The following is a 22,984-nucleotide window of genomic DNA, read 5'->3' as shown; positions in this document are numbered from 1 at the left end:
ATTCAAAATCTCCTAAAAGAAAGCATTTACAGGATATAGGATATGTATTAAATTCTAGGAAACACACCAGCCTGGCCGCAGCGATCACATCATGAATACTCTGGAGCATCAAATCTTCCACTTGAATGAGCCACTTTTCCACAGCACCTCGTGCAGCAGACGTGGAAATAAGGGCAATCAGCTCCACTCGCTCACCTTCAGAGCTATACATGGCTTTAATGTCCAGGTTGGGAAGGAACTCCAATTTAGCAATGCCCTCAAAGCATTTTTTTAAATGAGGCTGAACTCTAAGTGGATCTTTGGTCTCTGACAAAATCTCTAACATTTCATCATTAGATAAGAAGAAAAAACTAGGGAGAAATATGCAAATATAAAAGCTTTAGTTATAATTCACCACTCATCAAAAAATGCTTTAATTATAGCACAACTGATTATCCATCATACCGAGGAAAGAAAAGTCTTTTTTTTTCAAGATATGCGTTCAGGCCCTTCATAATTTTCTCCAAAAGTTCATTGCAGTTCTGTAGTTTTTCCAGTAAACCTGTTAAAGAAGTAGCAGCAAGAACCTAAAAGAAACCCATTTGTCTGGGTCAGCACTTATGTACCAGATATAATGATAAGATCTATACAATAGTTTATGTTATATGTTAAAAATGTTAAGACATCAAAAAATTTATGAAAATTATCATAAAATTTTTTGTAATATAAAACTATTAAAATTCAATAAATCATAAATATTCTTATCCAAAGATGCTAGTTACAATTGAGAAATTGAGATTATCATGCATGTTTTCATTTCTGCTATATTCTTTTGAATGATGTGGGAAGTCTGTTAGGTTTGTGTGTGATTTAAGTTTTACATTCACAATGGTCAACTATAACAATCTGTGGTATGAGTTGGCAAACTACATCCCATGGGCTAAATCCAGTCTACTACCAGTTTCTTTGTTGTTGTTGTTCTTGTTCTTGTTTTTCAGCTTTATTAGATATAACTGACAAATAAAAATTGTATATATTTAAGATACACATCTTGATGCTTTGATATATGTATACATTGTGCTGTCAGTTTTTGTATGGCCCTCAAACTAAGAATTATTTTTACACTTTTAAAAGGTTCAAAAATTTAAAGGAAGAATAACATTTCATGGTACATGAAAATGTCAGTGTCCAAAAACAGTTTTATTGCAGCATGGACACATATTCAGTTACATACTGTCTTTGGCTGCTTTCTCGCTACAACAGCAGCAGAGCTGAATAGTTGTGAAAAAGACTGTATGTATCACAAAGCCTAAAATATTTACCACGTGGCCCTTTGCAGAAAAAAATTGCTGACTTCTGGTCTATAAGAAATAATGTCTTACAAAGGTTCTAAAGTCAATGTGTACAAGAAATCCTTGAAACTCATAAATTTCCATGGACTACTGACCCTCAGTAAGTCCAGCATGGCTACTTTTTCCTCCAATGTTGAAACAAATTGTTATTTCTTAAACTGAATACCAGATTTTAAAAAGTGGATGTATATGTATGAATTTTGTATTCTGTGTGTATGAAAAATACATAGTCTTTCAACATTAGAATCACACTCAACAAGGTGCTATACTCACTAGGAGAGACACATAGCAAGTGAGACCAGCTAAGAGAACTGCTGATATCTTTTTTCCATCACTCATAAGCATATAGAGTCACTGAGTGGAATATCAGGTGAATCACCTGCATTACTCATATGCATTCATATTCATTCTCTCTCTCTCTCTTTCTCTCCCACCCTCTTGCTCTCTTCATTTTATTTTATTTTACTATTTATTTTATAAGATGGGGCCACTGAGTATACATACTAGAAGCCAAGTGAATTAAATGTACGTTTGAAGCAGCTCCACTATCTATATTAAAGTTATGAGTAAGCATATCTTATGAATTGAAAAGTAAAATTATTTTATGCTTTTTTATATTTTTCTGAACTTACCAGTTTGTATACAATGAGCAGGTTTTATTTTTGTAGTTGGAAAAAAAAAGCCAAATGCTTTCTGTAACAGCCAAAAATAATAATCCCCTTTATTTGTAAGAGAGAAAACAAACACTTCACCTTTGGATCTTTTGCGCAAAACTTCATGATATCCCTCCAATGTCGGTCTACTGTCTGAAACTGACGCCCTTCTTCTGGCATCTGTTGCATGATATCCTCAGAACAAAAAATAGGCTCCAAATACAGCCAATGAGCTTGTACTTTTAACCATTCATCAATCGTTTCTTGTATTCGAATCAAACGGTCCTCCCAGGCCTTAATGAAAACACACTATACTAAATTCCAGGTATACAAAGCCCACAAATTGTAGCAAGGAATATTTATCTAAAATTTACTGTTATTTTTAAATCAATTTAAAACAGTTCAAAGTCACTTATGGGCATTTCACATGGGCTTAGAAAAACTCTAGTAGGAGATCTGAAGTTTTCCTAAATCATTGAAACTCACAATTGCAAATAATTGTAGTTATAGACCAATTTCCTAACCTCTAGGTGAACCATCCCATGCTCAGAAAGCATCCAGGAATATATTCTACTCTACACCAGTGGCTATCAACCTAGGGGCTATTCTGCCCCTACACAAAAGGACATTTGACAATGTCCAGCAGCATTTTCATTTGTCACAACTGGTGAGATGAAGGTTCTACTAATATCTAGTGGGTAGAGGCTATGGATGCTGCTAAACCCTTCCTACAATGTATGGGTCAGCCCCCACAACGAAGAATTATTTAGCCCAAAATATCATCGGTGCTGGGTTGAGAAACCTTGCTCTACGTAAACACAATTTGAGGGGGTGGGAGTCTCCTTATTCTCACAGATCTCTGAGAATCTGCAGATATTTCATTAGCCAAAGCTCATTCATATAATCTCTGTTTAGTTCTGAAATCCACGACCTAAATTCCTGTTTATCAAGAGATTGGGCCTCATATTTTTGTTTGTCTTGTAAATTCACCCTTGTTAAACGAAAAAATTTCTGCAAAAGCCATCAGGAAATGGCAGGTCAGCCTGATTCAAGGGAAAATATGCAGCATGATGTCTTTTGGAAGAACACAACTCTTTATCTTCTCCAAATATTGAAAGCCAAGGTGTTCTCTAAAAACACCATTTATGCTTAAATTAAAACCAGAGTGCCTTGTTTAAAATTCCAGCTTTGTCATTTATTAGCTGTGTGAACTTGGGTAAATTACCTATCCTCCTATGCCTTGTTTTCCTTATCTATGAATGCAGACTGTAACAGTGCCTACCTTGAGGGTCTGCTGTGGGGATTAAATTGGTTAATAAATACAAAGCCCCTAGAGCAGTATCTGGCATATATTTAGAAGTTAATAAATATCAGGGAAAAAATCCATTTGTTGTTGATCTCTTTCCCATTTCATATAGTCTCCAGTCAGAATTTTAGATAGTATAGATACTACCTATAAAGCTATTGGTTATTATAATTTATTTGCTTTCTATATTTACCCACATCAACTATAAGGATATTAAATAATCTTATCCTCAAATATCATTTGTTTTTCTCAAATGGACAATAATTCATTAATTACTCTAAAAGACCCTCAAGCTGTTGTTCACAAATACAATTAAAGAATGGTGTTACAAAACTTCACTACTGTTTATAAGAATATAGCATGAAACAGGGATCTAGGCTGTCTAAACTTAGATTAAATAATACCAACTTTTTTCCTTCCAAGTGTATCACTGTCATTGGAGAATATTTTTCTTAATAAAACACCATTTGTTCTTTTTAAAATCATTAGAGTTAATGTCTCAGATCTGTTCTATATAGTTTCACATTAATTTTACATAATCTGTTCCTATATTTCACCAAAGCTATCCAATAAACTGATTTATTTCCACAAGAGCATTTATGTAATAAGATTGCCATTTTTATAAATAACCAGAGTTGACTATCATATTTAACATACCTTGATCTCTTTTTCAAATGGTTTGATGAAAGGTGAGCCTCTCATTGTCTGAGTTTTTATAATTTGATCATCAAGCAGAGCCTGAATCTCATCTACTGAAGACAGAATACATACTCCAGCATCACGATATAGACTTATATGAAAAGCAATATCATCCCAAGTTCCCATCATTGTATGCATGGCTTTCTCTAATGAAAATTCCTAAAAGGGAAGAAAGTATAAAGACTGTGAGAATGAAGAAAGGATCTTATTTACTATATTACCTTTCCCTAGTGAATTCAGTAAGCATTGGTACATTACACAGCCATTTTCTTAAGATAATCTGCAACGGTCTTTAAGTCAGAAAAAATTTTAAAACAATTTAAAAAGTCCTATGGAGAATGACAACATAGTTTTTAAAAATTCACTTGCTCTGAAAACTACTGCTGTCAGTATCAAACTAGACAACAGAATGAAAGACCTGCTGGATTTTCTCTGAAGTGGTTTTTCTGCAGTCTACAGTCTGAAGATGTTTTCAGTGTATTTCAAGAACACTAGAAGGCCATACTTACTCTACTAGAATACACAAACATCACATGCCACACATACACACACACGTATTCTGTATTCATAATGGAAAATTACATATCAAGATTAGCATATCATCCATGCATATCAGAATGTGGCAGAATCAAGAAGACAGCAAAGGAACAATTTGTAGTCTGGATTCAGGACAAGGAAGTTGTACAGAAGCACGTACTTTGTAGGGAAAAATAAGAGTGATCTTCTACCACTTTCCCCTATGTCCTCCCACTGCTATCCAGTACGACACATTCACAACAAAAACTGATTATTTGATTAACAAACTCATCAAATAAGGTATTTCAGTTGATCTTCATATTTACCTTGCTTGCACCTGCACTTATTACTTCAAATTTTCCCAAGTATGGTGTAAGGTTTAATTTTAAAACTTTCCTCAGTGTAGTTCCAGAGTCTGGAGTCAAGTCATAGCCTACAATTTCTGACAACTGTTTCCAGTGACGTGATCTCATTCCAGGATTGCACAGGATGGAGACAGTAGGGATATAGTCCTAATGGTGAAAATAGAAATAATAATGAGTTACTCATGTGATTTCCATATATAAACACTTGAAATTATGTAATATATTTAGTGAGCCCAATCAAAATCCAGTTAGATTTGGAGTGGGAGAAAAACTAACAAAATTAGTCTAAAGTTCATCTGCACAAATAAACATACCCAGGAAGATTATAACGGTAAAGAAAGCAAAGGGGTAAATGTTCTATAAAATATTAAAGTATATGATAAAGCTATGGTAATTAAAATGGTCATATTATTATGTAAATACAAAGTTAAGTTTATTCTACATATTACATGGAGAAATATATAGTATAACATATTATAATATATAGTTATAAATACACATACACACATAACATATATGGGGAAAAGCCTGCACCAAAATGCCAAAAGGTAACTGTTTGGAGATAAAAATTAAATATTCTACAAAAAACTTAGTTCATTGCTCTTGATACTGATATTAGAACATTTTCTTTAAAATCAGGAACAAGATAAGCATACTTATTATTAATACTTTAAATCAACACTGTATTGAGTGTCTCAGCCACTGAGGTAACATAAATACATAAAAGGTATGGGGGAGGAGCAGGGTCAAGATGGCAGAGCAGAAAGACCCTGAACTCATCTCCTCCCATGAGCACAGCAAAATTACAACTACTTACAGAGAAACTCTCTATGAGAATGACCTGAAGACTAGCAGAAAAGATGTCCATAACTGAAGATATAAAGGAGTGACAACAAGATGGGTAGGAGGGGTAGAGAAGCAATCCAGTCAGGAGAAGAATGGATGAACACAGTGAGAATTTCAACTAAGAATTATAAAATATAAAGAAGAACCAATTAGGGCTGAAGAATATAATAACTGAAATGAAAAATACATTAGTAGAAATCAAAAGTAGATAGGATTATACAGAAGAACAGATCAGTGATCTGTAGGACTGAGTAGTGGACACCACCCAAGCTGAGCAGAAAAAAGAAAAAAGAAGATTTAAAAAAACGAGGATAGTTTGAGAGACGTCTGAGACAATATCAAGCCTACTCACATTCATGTTATAGGGGTCCCAGAAGGAGAAAATTGAGAGAAAGGGCAGAAAATTTATCTAAGGAAATATTAGCTGAAAACTTCCCTAACCTAGAGAAGGAAACAAACATTCTGGTCCAGGAGGCATAGAGTCCCAAACAAGATGAACCCAAGTAGGTCCACACCAAAACACACCATAATTAAAGTGACAAAAATTAAAGATAAAGAGAGAATCTTAAAAGCAGCAAAAGAAAAGCAACTAGTTACGTATAAGGCAACTCCCATATGACCATCAGCACCCTTTTCAGCAAGAACTCTGCAAGCCAGAAGGAAGTGGAACAATATATTCAAAATAATAAAAGGAAAAAACTACAACCAAGAATACTCTGCCTGGCAAGGTTATCATTTTGAAGGAGAAAGAAAGAGTTTTGCAGACAAGCAAAAGCTGTAAGAGTTTATCACCATCAAAAAGACCTTATATGAAATGCTAAAGGGACTTCTTAAATGAAAAATAAAAGGCCACAACTAAAAATATAAAAAATAATGAAAGGAAAAATCTCACCGGAAAGGCAAACATACAGTAATAGAGGTGAATCAACCACTTATAAAGCTAGTAGGAAGGTTAAAACACAAAAGTAGTAAAATTAATTATATCTACAATAGCTGTTAAGGGATATAAAAATTAAAAGATGTAAAATATGATATCAAAAGCATAAAACATTTGGGGGGTTACTAAAAATGTAAGGCATTCAAACTTAAGACATCATCAACTTAAAATAGACACCTATTTATAGATTGTTATATATGACCCTTCTGACAACCACAAACCAAAAACTTACAACAGATACACACACAAAAAAGAGAACCGCTGGGTCACTGAAAAACTCAAATAGGAAATTTAAAAATACCTTGAGACACATGAAAATGAAAATGCAACATTCAAAAATCTATGGGAAACAGTAAAAACGGTTCTAAGGAGAAAGTTTATAGCAAACAAGCCACCTCAGGAAACAAGAAAATTCTCAAATAAACAATCTAACTTTACACTTGAAGGAACTAGAGAAAGAGGAACAAACAAAATTCAAAGATAATAGAAGGAAGGAAATAAAGACAAGAGTGGAAATAAAACAGAAACTAAAAAAAGAAAGAAAGAAAGAAAAAAGGAAAAAAAATCAATGTAACTAAGAGCTGGAAAACTTAGAAGAGAGGTCTGGGCTGGAGTTAAACATTTGGGCGTTGCTAGCTTATAGATGGTATTTAAATTCATCTTTTTTTTTATGAGATTAATAAAAGCATCTAGAGAGTGAGAGTAGAGAGAGAAAAGGACGGATGAATGAGCCTGAAGACCTTCCAATATTAGGAGGCTGAAAAGAATAAGAAGAAATAGCAAGCAAAAAATTTAGTGATACTACTGGTGATATTGGGACAATTTGTTTTTCTTTCATCTCAAGATGGCTTCCAGAGATGATAGTAACACACTGCTATGAAGAAAGGGGTAGTGGATGGTGCTGATAAGAAAGGAAAAGAGTATCATCTGGATAAATTTTAAAATGATCAAAGGCTTAAATGTTAACAATAAACTATAACTAAATCTCTAACTAGGCTGATTAAGAAAATAGAGAGAAAATTAAAATTATCAATATTTGGAATGAAAAAGGAGTTATCTCTATAGATCCTACAAACATTAAAAAGATAATAAATAAATGTTATGAGCAACTTTATGGCAATAAACTCAACAACTTAAAAAATGGAAAAATTCTTTGAAAAATACAATTTACCAAAATTGACACAAAATTAAACACAAAATCTAAATATCCCTATATATTTTAGAAGTTAACACTGTTTTCAAAATCCTTCCCGTGAAGCTCTAGGTCAATGGTTTCACTGGTGAATGTTTCTCTAAAATATTTAAGAAAAAATAACAATTTTATACAAAACTCTTTTGGAACATAGAGATAAAACCTCCCACTTGTTTCATAAGGCCAACATAATCCTGATATCAAAACTTGACAAAGACATTATAAGAAAAGAAAATTAAGATCATATTCCTCCTGAACACAGCCTCAAAAATCCTCAATAAAATATTAACAAATAATAAACTAGAATAAAATAAACTAGAAGAAAAATATTAAAGTACTAGAAAAAAACATTGTCTTAGAATGGGGAAGGCATTTCTAACTATAATTCAAAAACCAGTAGACATAATAGAAAAGAAAGATAAATTAATAACTACATTTCTAAAAAGGGCTTCTGCAGCACAAAAGCCACCATAAACAAAGTCAAAAAGCAAATAATAAATATCTGCAAAGCATATCAGAGATAAAGCCTAATCTCCCTAGTCCTGTTTCTAGGACTGATCGTGTCCTAGATATCATTAAGAAAAAGACCAATTACTCAATTTAAAAATAGACAACAATATAACCAAACAGATCACAGGCAAAGAAATATAAAATATTCTTAAATACATAAAAATATGCTTAACCCTTTATGTAATAAAAAAAAATGAAAATTCTCCTAGCAGATCAGCAAAAATTCAAGTCTGATGATATTCTGTTGTCAAAGTAGGCAGGAATAAGCCAGAAAGAGAAAGAAAAATACCATATGAGATCACTCATAAGTGGAATCTGAAAAAAAAAAAAAAACATAAATACAAAACAGAAACAGACTCATAGACATAGAATACAAACTTGTGGTTGTCAAGGGGGAGAAGGGTGGGAAGGGATAGACTAGGAGTTCAAAATTTGTAGATACTGACAGGCATATGTAGAATAGATAAACAAGATTGTACTGTATAGCACGGGGAAATATATACAAGATCTTGTGGTAGCTCATTGTGAAAAAAATGTGACAATGAATATATGTATGTTTACGTATAACTGAAAAATTGTGCTCTACACTGGAATTTGACACAACATTGTAAAATGATTATAACTCAACAAAAAAAGTTTAAAAACAAAAACAAAAAAAACCAAAGTAGGCGGGAAGTATATACTCATAAAACACACACAGAAGGTAATTCAACTGTAGATTCTGACCTGGGATTTACTCTTCTGCAGTTTACTTTGTAGTCACACCTTTATACACAGAAATTTTACACCAACATATAATATTATATAGGTACAAAAAGAATGAAAAAAATGTTTCCAAGATAAAGGGGGAAAATAATACATACAGTATGCTATTTTTATGTAAAAATATGGAAGGATTAGAATATATATTCACATTATTACATGTGTAAAAAACTCTGGAAGTATACACAAGGAGGTAGTAACACTGACAACCTAAGTTACACAGGTGAGAAACACAGGAAGGAGAATTTTCAGATATACCTTTTTTTAACCATGCAAGTGTATTAAATATTGAAAATAATTTTAAGTTGTTACTTAAAAAAATTTTTCAAGCAGCTCATAAAATCTCTGAGAGTGCTAGGCACAGAAAAGGACAATGCTCAAAACCCCAGGACAGAGTTTTGCACTCTTGAGTATGGTGACAGTGGAGATGGCACTACCAATACATCTTCTGCCACCACTGCCTTGGGAAGTTGGATGCATTATCCACTGTCACAGAAACTCTATGAATGAGATGAGACGCTAAATATCTTGCCCAAGTGGCATACTGCCACTACCAAGCAAATTTATATTGTGATATATACCTTGGTAGTGTGACTCTAAAGCTTTCTCAGCTAACTGCTACCCTGTGCTGCTGCCTATAGTATAGGCTGATTTGTTCTACTAATTTTTTTATCCTCTTCATATCATTGTAGCTGTCATTATAGTTTTCTCTATTTGTCAAGCATTGTTCTATGAAGAAATTGATTTCAATGACTTCATCAGGAAAGAATGAAGCATGAATTCAATAACAGATCAAGTTTTCTGGATTCAATTTTGATTTTGCTTTCCAGTCTTTCTATTTGCCTTCATTAGCACATGATGTGAATAGCTCTATCAGGGCTTTCTAAAATGTCATTAAATGTGCTCATACCTTAAAAACTTTTATCTGCTCCATTACTGTAGCGCACATAGTAATAGTAGGATTCTCTTTTGGTTCTTCTTCAAGTTTCTCTTCTTCCAGAGATCGTCTTTTTGCTGCTTTTCTTTTTTCTTGTAATTCCTTCTTTTGCTTTGATTGGAAAAATTTCAGTGTCTTAAAAATTTCTCGGGAAAATTCATCTACATCAGCTTCCATGCTTTCCCCATTAAGATCCAAAAACCCTCCATCCATCCACCTGAATTGAGAGAAAAAATAATAATAAACTCAGAGACTTTTAGTGTCTGCAAGGGCCTTAGAGATTCTTTCGGCTAGGCCCTTCATTTTATAAGAGAAAAAACTGAGAGCAGGAGCAACTAATGGTTTTTCTCAGCCATACACATAGAGCTGATAATTGAGTGACAAGACTAAAACCATCATTTCAGCTATGCTGCATGTCCTAAAAATGAATCAGACTATAAATGGACAACTAACGGTATCCAAATAAAATGGAGATGTGACTCCATACTTCTAATTTTCGGTGTAAATATTAGTCAAATTAGTCAAATTAATTAATTGCATAAAAAAAAGAATCAACCCTGGAAAACCCAAGTGAGAGTTTAGATATTATATTAGTAAGGTTAGTTTCCAATATTTGATGCTTCTCCTATATGATATTTGGCTTTTCTTTCAAATGGACAGATAAGTCCTACTTTTAAACTTAGCAAATACCAACAAAAAAATTAATGTACATTTTACACATCTTTTTATATCATTTCCTTAATTTTTTATTACATTACCAGAAATTACCGTTTTTCTGTTCGTTGCCACTTCAAAACAAAATTAAAAAACTTCTGATATGGCTCAATGTTAACTTTTAATTTATCCAATTCAGGATATTTTGTCAATTCCCATTTGAAAAGTTCCTCTTCTTTATTAATAAATTGAACCGCTTCCTCAGATTCCTGGATACGTTTTTGTAGTTGTCTTACATCTGTTACATACTGAAAGCAAAAAATTTTTTATCTCAAGAAATATCCAAGTAACGTTATAAAAATAGGATTATATAATACAGCATAGGCTATGCCCTTGCATTTATATAGCAGCTTTAAATATCAATTTCACAACATTACTAAGACAGAGGCAAAAGGTATGGTTATGTCTATTTTACAAATAGAAACTAAATCACAAAAAAGGTTAGCAGCAGTTCCAGGCCTAAGAGTCAGGCCCCTGTTTGCCTTACTAAGCACATGTTTTTCTGTATTTTTAAATTATTGCAAACATGTCCTGTATTCATCTACGAGCCTGCCATAGCTACTGTCTTACATATTTATCAGACCTGTTGCATGCGGTCCAGTTCTGCAAATTCTGCAAACTCTTCCATACGGCGTGATTCCTTTTCTATTTCCAAAATCAGTTTCTCTCTCTTGGCTATTAGCTCATTTTCTTTTTTATGTTTAGCATTCTCGATGAGCTTTTCAAAAGACAATTTAAACATGTTAATTATTTTGTTACAAAGCAAAGAATTATCAAATCAGAAATCTGAACACTTTGTATAGTAACAAAAACCATCAGAGCAGTAAAAATAAATCATTGTACAAAAATAAAACATTGACATAAAAATGCAAAGAATAATGAACAACACAGAAAACCCTTCCTATATCTCCAAAGTGACTGTAAAAATTCTTATTTATTAAATAGATATTTTATTTAACAGATTCTGGGAAAATAATAAAAGCTATTGTTTATCGAGCACTTGCTACCTCCAGACTTGTTAAACATCTTACCTATATTACTACAAGTATTATTATCCTCATTTCAGAGATGCAGAAACTTGGGCTTATAGAGGGTAAGAGGCATGTCCAATGTCAGAAAATTGAAATCTGGATTAGAACTCTGATTTATCTGACTGAAGTCCATGCTTCTCATTACTATACCATCTCACTTCCCAACTTCAGAGAAACTGGTTTACATTAGGACTTTTTCAAAATCTGAACTACATTCAGTCTTATATAAAATCCTGAATCTGCTACTCCTTATCTTGGTGAGACTGGAAAAGTTACTTAACTTCTCTGAGAGACATGTTTCTTATCTATGAAATAGGGAAAATAGGAGCGCCTGGGAATTTAGTGAGTATTAAATGATTTAATATGTGGAAAGTACTTAGCACAGTATTTACTACTATTATTATTATTAATTTGAATAATAATTCTGACTTTCTTACTGCCAATCCCACTTTTTACAACCTTCTGAGTTAAGCTTAACAGTCTGCCTGAAGCCTGCAGGACCATAAATGTTGCTAACCCCAAACTCATAGTGACACATGAATTTACTTCTTAAAGGTATATGGCAAGTATGTATGAACATTAAATGAACACTGTTCTTAAAATATCAGAATACAAAAATACATACTGAAAAATATATTTACCTCATCATTTTCATCAAAGACAGGATTAATTTTCCAAGGCCACATAAGGACAGCTGAATTTAAAGCTAAGTCTTCTTGAGGAAATAGAAATACATCAAAAAAGTAAATCATCCGGCGTTTGGATTCCTATGGAAGAAACTCCAGATATATTAAACCATATAGAAAATCTAAAGCACTATGAAAAAGAGAAAAACCAACAGTAATTTCTAATACTCTCAAATTTCCATCTGACTTAGATTACTAATTGATATTTCATATCACCCAAATCAGTTATTTCAATAACTATAGGATTATTTATTTGGTTTCATAACACACAATTACAGATTTTTACACCCCCCCAAAAAAGCTTTTTAAAAGTTTTTACTTGCAGTTGACTTAACGTAATGGTATTCTTGACTCTCCTTGTATATGACTAAAAATGGTGATCAAATATGCAGCTTCTGTTCAGCAACCCTTTAAATTTTTTTACATTTAAAGAATTTTACATTTTTTATTCTTATGTATTTAATTTTTGAATCTCTGGAGATGAAGATTTTAGCATCCTTTATTTTGTTTTGCATCTTCAATGACATTACCACCTTTTTGCCTACCATTAGCATATAGCAATTTTCCAGAAACAGTTTAGGAGTGAATGGCCAAAAACAAACCTCAAAAAACAAAAACAAAACCTTTAAAACCAGTAGTTTTACCTGAGTAGAGAAGTTTAATATCTTTACCCACTATATCCTTCATTGATCCATATGCAGTGCTGTAATTTTTAAGAACTGAAATACAGATTCAAAGGCTAATTTAAGGTTTTTGTTTTGAGATACAGGTATGATGTATATGTATATAATATAATGTGCAAAATGCATTATATATTATATCACATGTAGAAATTAACCTAATAAAAGTTGATTCATGTAATTAATTATATTAATAGATTAAAGGAGAAAAAGCATATGATCATCTCAACAGATGCAAAAAAATGATAAAATTCAACATCCATTCCTAATAATGTTTTTTAAAAATCTAATAAAAGATAATTTACTAATCTGATAAGGGTACCTATAAAAAACCTATTGCAAATTTCATTCTTCAGAGTGAAATCTTGAAGGCTTTAACTTTGAGACTGGGATCAAGATAGCCTCTGTTCAACATTATACTAGAAGTCCTAACCAAACCACTGCAGCAAAGAAAATAAAGTTTTGAAAATGTGTAATGTTTAATGAGTACAAAACCAGAACTGTCATTATTTATAAGTTATATAATGCAGATGTGCTAAAAGAAACTATTAAAATTAAAAAGAGAAATAAAAAATATAAATTTTAAATCTTTTAAAAATTTAAGAAAAAATTTAGTGATAATTATTAATTTGAATACAAAATAATTTTATATTATATGTAAAAAGTATAAAATAAAAATTCATAACTTCATACAAATAAATAATTGAATAAATTGATAACTGGAGGAGAAGAAGCAAATCTCCCATGCAGAATAATTCCAAATAAATGATGTAGCTACTCCACTTTAAAGGAACACAACTCCCCTGTTCTTAAGTGTGGCTGCATATGGTGACTTCCTTCCAAAGAAGACAGTATGAAAAGGGGGAGTAAAAGAGTGAAGAAACACGATAAACAACTTCAGCCTGATGATCAAGGTCAGTATCAATAGTGACAAGTCATGTTGATAATATGTACCCTTGGTATGATGTGATCACTTTACCTTTGTGATCCTCCTCCTAAAAACCCACTACTCCACTCTAATCATGAGCAAAATATCAGCCAATTTCCAGATTCTCAAAACTTTCAAGATCATCAAAAACAAGGAAAGTCTAAGAAACTCTCACAGCCAAGGGGAACCTAAGGAGACATGACAACTAGATACAACGTGGTATCTTCAACGAGTTCCTGAAGCAAGAAAAGGATTTTCAATAAAAACTAAAGCAATCTGAATAAACTATGGACTTTAGTTAATAATGTGTCAATATTGGTTTATTAACTGTAACAAATGTACCATACTAATGTAAGATGTTAATAATGAGAAAATTGAGTGTGTGAGGCTGTGTGTGTAATATGAGAACTCTCTGTAGTATGTGCTCAGTTTTTCTGTAAATCTAACTGTTCTAAAAAAATAAAGTTCATTAATTATTTATATAAATTAATTGTATTTTTGTATTCAAGTAACTGAAAGATGAAAAAATTAATATATAATTTAACATAACATTAAAAGAGATTAAGTACCTGAAAGTATAACAGAAGATGTGCATAAACTCTACAGAGATAATTATAAAATACTGAGAGATGTTAAACAAGAGGTAAATAAAAGATATATCATGAACTGGAAGACTCCATATTGCATGTACTGATTCTCCCCATCTATTTAATGTATTTCTAATCAAAGTCCCAGAAGATTTTTGTGGAATATGAAAAATTGATTCTAAAACTTATATTGAAAAAATGCTAATTCTAATTCTCTAAATTTATTATCAATTTTATGTAGTCTCAATCTAAATCCCCAAAGGTTATTTTATGTAATGTGATCATCTAATTCTAAAATTTACATGAAAATACTAAGGTCCAAAAACAATCAAGAAACCTGATGAAGAACAGGGAAGGAAGACATGCTCTACCAGGTATCAAGACTTATTATTGCTATTACAATTAAGCTGTTGTTATTAAGTTAATGTGGTATTGACATAAGGATAGACAAAAAGGCCAATAAAACAGATTAGAATGTCTTAAAACTGATTTGCATATACATGGACACGATATATAAGAGAGATGGCATCACAGAGCAGTAAGGAAAATATAGACTCTTCAATAAATACATAATTGCTTATGCATATGAAAAAATAATGAAATAGCACCTCACATCATTCACAAAAATAAAATTCAGTAAGACTGAAAACCTAAACCTGAAAGGCAAAACTAAACAACTTCCAGAAAAGGATACAAGAAAAACATCTTGACCATGGATAGGAAAGGTTTTTTTGGTTTTGTTTTTTTTTTTTTTTTTTGTGGAGTGGGTAATTAGGTTTATTTACTTATTTGTTTGCTTTTAATGGAGGTACTGGGGATTGAATCCAGCACCTTGTGCATGTTAAGCACGCTGCACTCTACCACTAATCTATACCCTCCCCCAGGAAAGGATTTCTTAAACAAGACACAGAAAGCACTACCTATAAAAGAAAAGACTGCTCCATTTGACTAAATTAAAATTAGGAACTTCTGTTCATCAAACACCAATAAAAATTTAAATAAATTACAAAGTAAAGGAATGGGTATTTATCAATAATATATTCAAAACTACTACACTGAACTATACACTTAAAATGGTTACGATAGTAAATTTTATGTTATATTTTATCACAATTTTTAAAAACCTATTTACAAATCAATAAAAAAAAGGACACACAACCCAAAAGAAAAATGGGTAAAAGATACATACTGGAATGGAATACTACTTAGCTAGACACAAAAAAGAATACAATTTTACCATTTTCAACAATATGGATGGGCCTAGAGGGTATTATGCACAATATAGGTGAATAGGTTTATAACTTTGTGCTGGGAAGGCATAAGCATACTGCTAAATGTAGAAACTATAAGAGAAAAAAAATTTTAAACTTTTATGAGGATGCACACATGGTGGAATTAAAGAAAAAGTATGATTACTGTAGAAACTAAGTGACCCGATTAATACTCTGCTTCAACTCACTCTTCTATTATTCATTATACACTGTTTTCAAACCCTCTTTCTCCCTTCTTTTAAAATTCTTTCTCTCTCTCTCTTATTTTTTTTTTTCTTTTTTTCCTAAGTTCTATTCCTAAATAGGCATCAGAGAGATAAAATCCTTAAGGACCAAAATAAACGACTGATACTCCATAAACCACAGTGCCAAAGAGGTATGAGCAAGATGAAGAAGCAGAAAAACCTTTCCCAATTAAAAGAACAAGAGAAATCCCCTGAAAGAAAGATCAACGAAATAGACATCGATAGCCTACTAGATCAAGATTTCAAAAAAGGAGTGATCGAATTGCTGAAGGAATTAAAAGAGATAGTGTTTAGAGATATAAAATATGTCAAAAATGAAATTGAAGCTATAAAGAAGAGCCAAGTAGAATGGGTAAACTCATTGACAGAGATGAGGAATGATTTAATAGCTGTGCAAAGCCGACTAGATAATGCAGAGGAACGAATTAGTGATCTACAAGACAGGGCAATAGAAAGCACCCATTCAGAAGAACTACAAGAGAAGCAAATAAAAAATAATGAAAATAGCATAAGGGACCTATGGGATAATAGAAAGCGTCCCAATCTTCGCATCATAGGGGTCCCAGAAGGAGAAGAAAGATCAAAGGGGATTGAAAAGGTTTTTGAAGAAATCATGACTGAAAACTTCCCAAACTTAAAGAAGGAATCAGATATCCAAGTACAGGAAGCTCAGAGGGTCCCAAACAGGAAGAACCCAAATAGACCCACACCAAGACATATCATAATCAAGATGGCCAGAGTCAAGGATAAAGAAATGATTCTAAAGGCAGCAAGAGAGAAGCAAAGAGTAAGTTACAAGGGAACCCCCATAAGGCTCTCAGCTGATTTCTCTACACAAACACTACAGGCCAGAAGGGAGTGGCAAGATATATTCAAAGCCCTGAATGAAAAAAAGATGCAGCCTAGGATCCTTTATCCAGCAAGGCTATCCTTGAGGATAGAATGAGAAATAAAGAGTTTCACAGACAAAAAAAAGCTGCAGGAGTTTAGCAACACTAAACCCATGCTAAAAGAAATATTGAAAGGGCTATTCTAAATAGAAAAGCAGCAGGATGCTACAGAAATGAGAAACACACAACTGGAATGGTGATAACTCATGAATTACAAATAAAGTAAACATGAAATTATAAAAGAAGACATACAAATTACTGAGAGTGGGAGAGGGAGGCAGGGAAATATAGAATATTTTTTTCTTTCTTTTTAAATTTTTTTTAACAGTAGGTTGGGTTTGAGATCATGTTACTATCAGTTTAATAAAAACAGTTATAGTAATGGGTTGATAGATTTACAAAAAAGGGTAACCACAAGCCAAAAATTTACAAAGGAGTCACAAAAATTAAAGTCCATGGTAATACAAAGGAAAATTACCAAACCACAAAAGGAAGAAGAAAGGAACAAAGAGGATATACCAATTCAACTGCAAAGATAAGTTCAAAATGGCAATAAACACACATCTATCATTAATTACTGTAAATGTTAATGGACTAAATGCTCCAGTCAAAAGACACAGAGTGGCAGACTGGATAATAAAGCAAGAACCTTCAATATGCTGCATACAAGAGACCCACTTTAGGGAGAAGGACACATATAGATTGAGAGTGAAAGGATGGAAAAGGATATTCCATGCAAATGGAAAAGCCAAAAAAGCAGGTGTTGCAGTACTGATTTCAGACAAAATAGACTTTAAAACAAAGGCCATAAAGAAAGATAAAGAAGGACATTTTATAATGATTAAAGGAGTGATACAAGATGAGGATATTACACTCGTTAATATATATGCACCCAATATAGGAGCACCTAAGTACATACAAGAATTACTAACAGAGATAAAGGGGGATATTGATGGGAATACAATCATAGTTGGAGATTTTAACACTGCATTAACATCACTAGACAGATCTTCCAGACAGAAAATAAACAAGGCAACAGAGAAATTAAATACTACAATAGAAAAACTAGATTTGGTGGATATTTTCAGAGCATTACACCCCCCAAAAATAGGATATACATTCTTTTCAAGTGCACATGGAACATTTTCCAGGATCGATCATGTACTTGGGCACAAAAGAAACCTCAACAACTTTAAGAAGATAGAAATTATCTCAAGCATCTTTACTGACCACAATGCCATGAAACTGGAAATCAACAACAGAGAAACAAAGGAGAAAAAAAGGAAAGCATGGAGATTAAACAATACGTTATTGAAAAAACAATGGATCAATGAGGAAATCAAAGCTGAAATTAAAAAATACCTTGAGACAAATGATAATGAAAGCACAACCACTCAAAACCTATGGGACACAGCAAAGGCAGTGCTAAGAGGGAAGTTTATAGCGATATAGGCCTTCCTCAAAAAAGAATAACAATCTCAAATAAACAATTTAACCCACCACCTGAATGAATTAGAAAAAGAACAAAAAGCCCCAAAAAGCAGCAGAAGGAAGGAAATAATAAAGATCAGAGAGGAATTAAATACAATAGAGATTAACAAGACCATAGAAAAAATCAACCAAACCAAAAGCTGGTTTTTTGAAAAAGTAAATAAAATCGACAAACCTCTGGCCAAACTCACAAAGAAGAAAAAAGAGAGAGCACAAATTAGCAAAATAAGAAAGGAAAATGGAGAAATTACAACAAACAAAATAGAAATACAGAATATCATACGAGAATATTATGAAAAACTATATGGAACCAAACTGGATAACCTAGAGGAGATGGACAAGTTTCTGGAAACATACTGTCCACCAAAACTGAATCAAGAAGAATCTGAACACTTGAACAATCTGATCACTAGAAAGGAAATAGAAATGGCAATTAAAAACCTCCCTACAAATAAAAGTCCAGGACCGGACGGCTTCACCGGGGAATTCTACCAAACATACAAAGAAGAACTCATACCAGTCCTTCTCAAACTCTTCCAGATGATTGAAAAGGAGGGAATACTCCCAAACTCATTCTATGAAGCCACCATCACCCTGATACCAAAACCAGGCAAAGACACTACCAAAAAAGAGAATTATAGGCCAATATCACTGATGAACATAGACGCCAAAATCCTCACCAAAATTTTAGCAAATAGAATCCAACAACACATAAAAAAGATTATACATCATGACCAAGTGGGGTTCATCCCAGGGACACAAGGCTGGTTCAACATACGCAAATCAATCAGTGTAATACATCACATCAACAAGAGAAAGGACAAAAACCACATGATCATCTCAATCGATGCAGAAAAAGCATTTGATAAAATTCAACACCCATTTATGATAAAAACTCTCGCCAAAGTGGGTATAGAGGGAACATATCTCAACATAATAAAAGCTATATATGACAAACCTACAGCCAGCATAGTACTCAACGGTGAAAAACTCAAAAGCTTCCCACTAAAATCTGGGACAAGACAAGGATGCCCACTATCACCACTCCTATTCAACATAGTCCTGGAAGTCCTAGCCACAGCAGTCAGGCAAGAGAAAGAAATAAAAGGGATCCAAATTGGAAAAGAAGAGGTAAAAGTGTCATTATATGCTGATGACATGTTACTATATATAGAAAACCCTAAAAGGTCCACACAAAAGCTACTAGAGCTGATTGAAGAATTCAGCAAGGTAGCAGGTTACAAAATTAACGTTCAAAAATCAGTTGCATTTCTTTACACTAACGATAAATCAACAGAAGAAGAAAGTAAAGAAATAATCCCCTTTAAAATAGCACCCAAAGTAATAAAATATCTGGGAATAAATCTAACCAAGGAGGTGAAAGAATTATACACAGAAAACTATAAACCAGTGATGAAGGAAATTAAAGAAGACTTTAAAAAATGGAAAGATGTTCCATGCTCTTGGATTGGAAGAATCAATATTGTTAAAATGGTCACACTGCCCAAGGCAATCTACAGATTTAATGCAATCCCTATCCAATTGCCCAGGACATATTTCACAGAACTAGAAAAAATCATAATAAAATTCATATGGAACCATCAAAGACCTAGAATTGCCAAAGCATTACTGAAGAGAAAGAAAGAGGCTGGAGGAATAACTCTCCCAGACTTCAGACAATACTATAGAGCTACAGTCATCAAGAGAGCATGGTATTGGTACCAAAACAGACATATAGACCAATGGAACAGAATAGAGAGCCCAGAAATGAACCCACAAACTTTTGGTCAACTCATCTTTGACAAAGGAGGCAAGAATATACATTGGAATAAAGACAGTCTCTTCAGCAAATGGTGCTGGGAAAACTGGACAGCAGCATGTAAAACAATGAAGCTAGAACACTCCCTTACACCATATACAAAAATCAACTCAAAATGGATTAAAGACTTAAACATAAGACAAGATACAATAAACCTCCTAGAGGAAAACATAGGCAAAACATTATCTGACATACATTTCAAAAATTTTCTCCTAGAAGAAATAAAAGCAAGAATAAACAAATGGGACCTAATGAAACTTACCAGCTTCTGCACAGCAAAGGAAACCAGAAATAAAACAAGAAGAAAACCTATGGAATGGGAGAAAATTTTTGCAAGTGAAACCAACAAAGGCTTCATCTCCAGAATATATAAGCAGCTCATACGACTCAATAAGAAAAAAATAAACAACCCAATCCAAAAATGGGCAGAAGACCTAAACAAGCAATTCTCCAAGGAAGACATACAAATGATCAAAAAGCACATGAAAAAATGCTCAATATCACTAATTATCAGAGAAATGCAAATCAAAACTACAACGAGGTATCACCTCACACCAGTCAGAATGGCTGTCATTCAAAAATCCACAAATGACAAATGCTGGAGAGGCTGTGGAGAAAGGGGAACCCTCCTACAGTGCTGGTGGGAATGCAGTTTGGTGCAGCCACTATGGAAAACAGTGTGGAGATTCCTCAAAAGACTAGGAATAGACTTACCATATGACCCAGGAATCCCACTCCTGGGCTTGTATCCAGAAGGAAATCTACTTCAGGATGACACCTGCACCCCAATGTTCATAGCAGCACTATTTACAATAGCCAAAACATGGAAACAGCCTAAATGTCCATCAACAGATGACTGGATAAAGAAGAGGTGGTATATTTATACAATGGAATACTACTCAGCCATAAAAACTGACAACATAATGCCATTTGCAGCAACATGGATGCTCCTGGAGAATGTCATTCTAAGTGAAGTAAGCCAGAAAGAGAACGAAAAATACCATATGAGATCGCTCATATGTGGAATCTAAAAAACAAAAACAAAAACAAACAAACAAACAAAAACAAAGCATAAATAAAGGACAGAAATAGACTCACAGACAGAGAATACAGACTTGTGGTTACCAGTGGGGTGGAGGGTGGGAAGGGATAGACTGGGATTTCAAAATTGTAGAATAGACTACACTGTATAGCACAGGGAAATATACACAAAATGTTATGATAACTCACAGAGAAAAAAAATGTGACAATGAGTGTGTATATGTCCATGAATAACTGAAAATTTGTGCTGAACACTGGAATTTGACACAACATTGTAAAATGATTATAAATCAAGAAACTAAGTGGACATCTATAGGAGATAGAGGAAGGGAATTAGTTATGATCAGAAAGTCATAAGCAGAGGGCTTCTGGGGTGCTGGCAATATTCTATTTCTTGACCTGCGTGGTAGCAACATAGGTGCTCCATTATAACTTTGTTTAACTATATGCTTTATACATTTTCAATATGTTTATCATATCTCACAATGAAAAAAACTTTTAAAATATGTAAATTTTTAAAATTCTTTTCTTCTTTTAGTTGAAGTATAGTCATTCACAATGTGTTAGTTTCTGGTGTACAGCATAATGCCTCAATCATGCATATATATACATATATTCATTTCCATGTTCTTTTTCATTAAAAGTTATTACAAGATATTGAATAGAATCCCCTGTGCTATACAGAAGAAATTTGCTTTTTACCTATTCTTATATATTAAAAATTCTTACCTTGATCCGTGAAACCAACTCATGAATTCCTACTGTTCGGGCTTTTTCTACATAAGATACAAGATCCATCATCTCTTCTGTTGTCTCAGGGACTTTTAATGCATGCTCTTTAATTGCTTCAAATTCACTGCAAATACTGACATAACATTCTGCTTTATTATAATTGTAGTAACTAATAACATATCACACTTAGTGTCACTATGATTACCATAAAATAGAAACTGTAATATCCTAAAATAATTAATTAATTCACTAAGGTATCTTAAAATACTTAAGTATAAATTATCTTACATTATTCAACATACATCTATATCTACACATCCTTACAGAAGTTACAAACTAAGAGGGGCCAGACAGGTAACAAATGAGTTAAATGAGTTGGAGGATCAGTTGCTTGAACACTGGGTGAATGAACCAGGGACATTCTCCCTGTCAAAGGGAAAGGTGCTTCTCAGCTCCATTTACCACTGCAAGCCCAGTGTGGCAAGGTCTTCCAACTTCTTCAAGAGAAATAAGGATCTGGAGTGCGTGTGTGTGTGTATGTGTGTGTACTCTCCTAAGTTTGAAATGTTGATAGCAAATTCAAAATTTGTTTGAAGAAAATACAACACAATATGAGACACATAAAACACATCTGCATGACACATTCAGCTAGTAGTTCATGAATCCAATCTTACAGCCACGCTGCAAACTAGGTATTACTATCTCCATTTTACAGATGCAAAAAATAAACTAGGTGACACAACAAGTAAATATTGTGGTCAGGAATGATCCCAGATCTTCCCAATATCACTGAAAGTCTGTGGTCTTTCCATTAT

The 22,984-nt window shown here is 33.1% G+C and overlaps 1 protein-coding gene across 1 annotated transcript in view; it reads right to left on the bottom strand.

Moving 5' to 3' along the window:
- Nucleotides 1-22,984, bottom strand: part of DNAH12 (dynein axonemal heavy chain 12) — a 151,018-nt gene that overhangs the window by 93,325 nt on the left and 34,709 nt on the right. The window contains exons 14-23 of the mRNA XM_074344618.1: nucleotides 22,167-22,302; nucleotides 12,441-12,566; nucleotides 11,352-11,486; nucleotides 10,823-11,016; nucleotides 10,028-10,271; nucleotides 4,832-5,017; nucleotides 3,948-4,148; nucleotides 2,084-2,278; nucleotides 445-566; nucleotides 68-350 (exon numbers count right to left, since the gene is read on the bottom strand). Of these exons, the coding sequence (XP_074200719.1) occupies nucleotides 68-350; nucleotides 445-566; nucleotides 2,084-2,278; nucleotides 3,948-4,148; nucleotides 4,832-5,017; nucleotides 10,028-10,271; nucleotides 10,823-11,016; nucleotides 11,352-11,486; nucleotides 12,441-12,566; nucleotides 22,167-22,302 (1,822 nt within the window). The remainder of the gene's footprint in view (nucleotides 1-67; nucleotides 351-444; nucleotides 567-2,083; nucleotides 2,279-3,947; nucleotides 4,149-4,831; nucleotides 5,018-10,027; nucleotides 10,272-10,822; nucleotides 11,017-11,351; nucleotides 11,487-12,440; nucleotides 12,567-22,166; nucleotides 22,303-22,984) is intronic.

Source organism: Camelus bactrianus, chromosome 17 (genome assembly GCF_048773025.1).
Source record: "Camelus bactrianus isolate YW-2024 breed Bactrian camel chromosome 17, ASM4877302v1, whole genome shotgun sequence".
In the NCBI taxonomy this organism is placed as follows: domain Eukaryota; kingdom Metazoa; phylum Chordata; class Mammalia; order Artiodactyla; family Camelidae; genus Camelus; species Camelus bactrianus.
This window is presented reverse-complemented; position numbering and strand designations above follow the sequence as displayed.